This window comes from Heptranchias perlo, chromosome 9 (assembly GCF_035084215.1).
Source record: "Heptranchias perlo isolate sHepPer1 chromosome 9, sHepPer1.hap1, whole genome shotgun sequence".
NCBI classification, from domain to species: Eukaryota; Metazoa; Chordata; class Chondrichthyes; order Hexanchiformes; family Hexanchidae; genus Heptranchias; species Heptranchias perlo.
Window position 1 is genome coordinate 78241994 of NC_090333.1, and position 6000 is coordinate 78247993.

Here is a 6000-nt window from a genome sequence, read left to right on the forward strand (position 1 = left end):
AAGAGTTTTGTCGGGAATATCCTCAGAGATACACCCATCAACCGCCGTAACTTCAACAGAAACCCTGGATACACAAGTAAATATGGTTTCTGCCGAAGTTACAGTGGCCGATCCGGAGAACTCCCAAGGGAGTTCCCAGCATTTTCCTGCTACAAACCACATGGGCTTAATTTCACCTCAAATGGGCAGACACAATACTCACCAGGCAGTGTTAAACTTCTAAACCTTGGGTCCAATTGTGTTTGAAGAAAAATAAGTAAGTGACAAGAATTCTGTTCTTACACAATCGAGGCTGGCTTTACCTGGAGTGAAGGGGATCGGAGGTTGCTCCTGATACAGGCCCTGGCATCTCAGAATGTCAGCAAAGTTCACACCGCAGCAATGAACATCCACTCGCACCTGACGACAAACAGCAGGACATTTTCAGTCCAACAGCTTCAGCAAACCTCCAGGCAATCACACAGCACCGGCACAGCATCAGTTAGTGTCAGCACACCTCCTGACCCAGTCACCCAGTACCAGTGCATCTCGAGTCCCAGAACGTGTATACTTAGCGTGCCTCCAGTCCTCGGTCATGTACAGTCAACACGCCTGCAGTCCCTGTATTGCAGTCAACACAACTCTGATAACCACCTGATCTGTCAGTCTCAGCAGATCATTTAATATATTACAGTAAAAGGAATTTGATACAAGCCACCTATCAGGTTATTTTATTTCATTACTCTGGTTAATTTTACTGCTTAGCATTAAATATAACAATAAAATCATTTTATTTTCTATGATTTTTTTTGGATCTGAGATACTGAATGAGTATTTTGCATCTATCTTCACAAGAGGATGCTGCCAATGTCACAGTAAAGGAGGGGGTAGTAGAGAAATTGGATAGGATAAAAATAGATAAAGAGGAGGTACTTAAAAGATTGGCAGTACTCAAAGTAGAAAAGTCACCCGGTCCAGACGGGATGCATCCTAGGTTACTGAGGGAAGTAAGGGTGGAAATTGCGGAGACCCTGGCCACAATCTTCCAATCCTCCTTAGATATGGGGACGGTGCCAGAGGACTGGAGGATTGCAAATGTTACACCCCTGTTCAAAAAAAGGGGAGAGGAATCTACAGGCCAGTCAGCCCAACATCAGTGGTGGGGAAATAATAATCCAGGATAAAATTAATTGTCACTTGGAAAAACATGGGTTAATCAATGACAGCCAGCACCGATTTGTTAAAGGAAAATAGTGTTTGACTAACTTGTTTTGAGTTCTTTTTGAAGTAACGGAGAGGGTTGATGAGGGTTGTGTGGTTGATGTTGTGTATATGGATTTTCAAAAGGCATTTGATGAAGTACCACATAATAGACTTGTTAGCAAAATTGAAGCCCACGGGATTAAAGGGACAGTGGCAGCGTTGATACAAAACTGGCTAAAGGGCAGAAAGCAGAGAGTAGTGGTGAACGGTTGTTTTTCAGACCAGAGGGAGGTATACTGTGGTGTCCCCCAGGGGTCGGTGTTGGCACCACTGCTCTTTTTGATATATAGTAATGACCTGGACTTGGGTTTGGAGGGCATAATTTCAACATTTTCAGATGATTCAAAAATCGAAAAAGTAGTAACAGACTTCAGGAGGACATAAACAGCCTGGTGAAATGGGCAGACACATGGCAGATGAACGTTAACACATATGAACTCAATGGTACAATTTTAAAGGGGGTGCAGGATCAGAGACCTGGAGGTGTACGTACAGAATCTTTGAAGGTGGCAGGACAAGTTGAGAAGGCTGTTAAAAAGCATATAAGATCCTGAGCTTTATAAATAGAGGCATTGAGTACAAAAACAAGGAAGTTATGCTAAACGTTTATAAATCACTGGTTAGGCCTCAGCTGGAGTGTTGTGTCCAATTCTGGGCACCACACTTTAGGAAGGATATCAAGGCCTTAGAGAGGATGCAGAAGAGATTTACTAGAATGGTACCAGGGATGAGGGACTTCAGTTATGTGGTGAGACTGGAGAAGCTGGGATTGTTCTCCTTAGAGCAGAGAAGGTTAAGGGAAGATTTGATAGAGGTGTTCAAAATCATGAAGGGTTTTGATAAATAAGGAGAAACTGCTTCCAGTGGTAGAAGGGTCATTAACCAGAGGACACAAATTTAAGGTGATTGGCAAAAGAGCCAGAGGTGAGAAGTGAGAAAAAAAAACTTATGCAGCGAGTTGTTATGATCTGGAATGCACTGCCTGAAAGGGCGATGGAAGCAGATTCAATAGTAACTTTCAAAAGGAAATTGGATAAATACTTGAAGGGAAGAAAATTCACAGGGCTATGGGGAAAGAGCAGGGTAGTGGGACTAATTGGAAAGCTCTTTCAAGGACCCAGCATAGGCACGATGGGTCGAATGGCCTCCTACCGTGGTGTATGATTCAATGATTCTAAACCAGCCTGAGAGCTAACAGCTATTTAAAATAACCCGCTCTTATTCATCCACAGCAACTTACCTCAGTGGGCTTGAGTGCAACTGAAGGCAGCTGTTGGATCACCAGTGGCTTCTTCAGCTCTGTACACAGCGCTGCTTGGTACGAATGCCCAGAATGTGTGGCACTGCTGGTGCCAATCGCTGCCAGACCAGTTAGATTCCTTGCTAAATGATTCCTCCTGGGCAAAGAAGCTAAATGTTAGGTTCAATCGAGAACAAGGGCATAAAGAGCCAAGCTGAACCCACTGGTGACCGTTAGCAATCCGTCAGCCCCGGTAACTCCGGCAGTACTTTTATTGCTGGGGACACGGCGAGTTGCAGCGATGACACAAAACCTATACAAGCAGAACATTTAACAGCAAAGTCACAAGTGCATTCCATTCCCTTTCTTCCCGTTTCCTCCCCTCTCTCTTCATGCTGGGCCACAGTTCTACCAGAGCCTGCAGCGCAACCAAGTGGCCACTCCAAAGATGGACTGTTGTCACACAAAGGGCAGTAGAAATCTGGAACTCTCTCCTCCAGAAGGGTGTGGATGCTGGGGGTCAATTGGGGCTCTCAAGACTGAGATGTTGAGAAAGGGGATCAAGGGATATGCAGCAAAGGCGGAAAGACGGAGCTGAGGTGTGGATCAGTCTTGAACTAACTGAATGGCCGAGCAGGCCAGAGGGGCTGAATGGCCTACTCCTGTTCCTAATGTTACTACGTTTGTTGGACTACTGTACCATGGAAGACATCATAGCCAAATTCTCCCATCCTTACCCAACGTCCAAATATATGGACTTCACTACCTGGGGTCTCAGGATTCCACTTCCTAGCCCAATGACATGGCTGCCAGTAACCCCCCCACTACATCCGGTTAGGTTCCCAAGTTGTATCGATTTGGTACTACACTGGCACTCATGCGGTGCACTATTGCTTAGGATTAAAATTTCTTCAGTGAGATACTTTTTCTCCTAAAATTCTGAGTCTTCAATCATGTTTGTTTTTGACAAACACTGACTTCCTTTGCCATGTCGAATAAATTGTTGAGATCATGTGACATTGTCACTGAGGCACCTGGGTTATAAATGGGCATCAACAGTGGTCGATGGGGGGAGAGTGAAAGGTTGATCGTCCTTGTTGTCCCATTTATAAGTGAAAAATATTAAGTGCTATCTTGGTCTGTGAACCTGGGTATGATGTTAAAACGGAGACATTACAGGTAGGATATATGCATCATCTGAGTACATACCAGGCATTAACAAACTAGTTATTTTCAGTTGTAGAAGTGGCACCTGTGGGTTAATCAGATATCCCCACTCTAAACCAGAACAGTTCAACACACCAGCCAACTGGAAAGACGCAGGAAAACTGAACAGTATGAAAAGTGAGGAGTAAACAGGAAGAAACATGGGCAGTAAAACAATGAGAGAGAATTATAAGACAGCTTTTGCTTGCCGCGATGGCTCAATGGGTAAACACAGCACGTAGCGTGGTACTGAGCCATAGAAAGAAGACTGACATTTATACAGTGCCTTTCACAATCTCAGGATGTCCCAAAACACTTTACAGCCAATGAAGTACTTTTTGAAGTGTAGTCACAGTTGTAATGTAGGAAACACGGCAGCCAATTTGCACACAGCAAGATCCCACAAACAGCAATGTGATAATGACCAGATAATCTGTTTTTAGTGATGTTGATTAAGGGATAAACATTGGCCAGGACACCAGGGAGAACTTCGAAAGATCTTTTACGTCCACCAGAAGAGGCCTCGGTTTAACAACTCATCCGAAAGATGGCACCACCGACAGTGCAGCACTCCCTAAGTACTGCACTGGAAAGACAGCCAGAAGGCTCCAGGTCCGTGCTGAGTTAGCTCATTCCAGCTGGGGTAGTGAGAGCGGCACTACAATTGGCTTAAGAGCCTCTGGGGCAAGGGAAGGAGGGAAAGGGAAAATTAGCCAGTAACCCCTGAAGGCAAGTGCGTGTGTAAATGTCGGGTGAGGTCACAACAACAACAACTTGCATTTATATATCCCCTTTAACATAGTAAAACCTCCCAAAGTGCTTCACTGGAGCGTAATCAGACAAAAACTGACACCGAGCCACATAAGGAGGTATTAGGGCGTGACTAAAAGTTTGGTCAAAGAGGTAGGTTTTAAAGAGCGTCTTAAAGGAGGAGAGGTGAAAAGGCTAAGAGGTTTAGGGAGGGAATTCAGGAGCTTAGGGCCTAGGCAGCTGAAGGCATGGCCACCAATGGTGGGGCGATTAAAATCAGGGATGCGCAAGAGGCCAAAACTGGAGGAACGCGGAGATCCCGGAGGGTTGTAGGGCTGGAGGAGGTTACAGAGATAGGGAGGGGCGAGGCCATGGAGGGATTTGAAAACAAGGATGAGAATTTTAAAATTGAGATGTTGCTGGACCGGGAGCCAATGTAGTTCAGCGAGCACAGGGATGATGGGTGAACAGGACTTGGTGCGAGTTAGTGTGCAGGCAGCAGAGTTTTGGATGAGCTCAGGTTTATGGAGGGTGGAAGATGGGAGGCCGGCCAGGAGAGTATTGGAATAGTCAAGTCTGGAGGTAACAAAGGAATGGATGAGGAATTCAGCAGCAAATAGATCAGGTTCAGGTTGGGCTGTGATCACCCATCCCAGTCGAATAAGCTGCTGGCACTCAAATGTCTGGGCACACACGCACAGAGTGACCAAGTGGGCAATTGATCAGATAGCGATGAGTTTGCAGCACAAATTACAGAATTGGGATAATTATAATTTAAAAACTGATTTTCGACGATCGACCATGGTCTAATTAATGGGAGGAGGGCTGAATGGCCTACTCCTGTTCCTATTTCGGTAACCCGTAGTGTATTTTTTTAGTCTGCTCAAAAACCAGTCAGTGTGGTGAGCCAGGCCCAAAAGTTCTGTAACTTTTTGCCTGACCAGAGGGGGCATTATGAGGACTTCAGTAAAATTATGTATTTAAACAGGCAAAATAAAACAGGAAATCAAAACCGGGCAGCGACTGCATTTTACCAAAAAATACCAAAATCTGAAAAAGCCCATTTCTGCGTTTAATGTTTGAACACGAACCCGGCCTCCCAGGGATCCCCGACTGCAGCCCTCTGACCCAGTCCGGGTGCACTAAAACAGCGCCCTCCGGCCTCAGCACGGACACGATCTTTGCATCCGTCCCGAGGGCGCCTCTCCCGGTGTTAGCGCCGCTAACCTGACCACGCTCCGCAGTACTCGTTCCGGGACCGTGCTGAACCCCGCCACCATCATCCTGCCCGTCAATCAGCAGATGATTGACAGCTCCAGGGCCCAGGAAATACTCAACGTCACCATCTACCGGCAGCGAGTGGCCACTGCAGCAGGCAACCTCACGAATTGCAACTCGCTGCCAGGTCAAGGTGGTCAACTCTGATTGGGGGGGGCATTCCTGGAGGTTTGATCACCTGGCGTCTGAAAGAGTTATTGCATTTACCTTGTGAAGCTTTGCTCCTGGTTTTGTGCCGGCAGCTTTCGTCCGAGACCCAGTGGGTGAAGAAGAGAAACCGAGGG

General features: G+C 46.2%; 1 protein-coding gene across 2 annotated transcripts in view; it reads right to left on the minus strand.

Annotated features, from left to right (window-relative positions):
• Nucleotides 1–5750, minus strand: part of gtpbp3 (GTP binding protein 3, mitochondrial) — a 32473-nt gene extending 26723 nt beyond the window's left edge. Inside the window, exons 1-3 of one of the 2 annotated variants that reach the window (XM_067990798.1) lie at nucleotides 5666–5750; nucleotides 2483–2639; nucleotides 303–399 (exon numbers count right to left, since the gene is read on the minus strand). In XM_067990798.1, coding sequence (XP_067846899.1) covers nucleotides 303–399; nucleotides 2483–2639; nucleotides 5666–5721 — 310 coding nt within the window. In that variant the 5' untranslated portion in view covers nucleotides 5722–5750. The remainder of the gene's footprint in view (nucleotides 1–302; nucleotides 400–2482; nucleotides 2640–5665) is intronic. The other variant, XM_067990799.1, reaches the window with a different exon arrangement.
• Nucleotides 5751–6000: the final 250 nt, after the last annotated feature.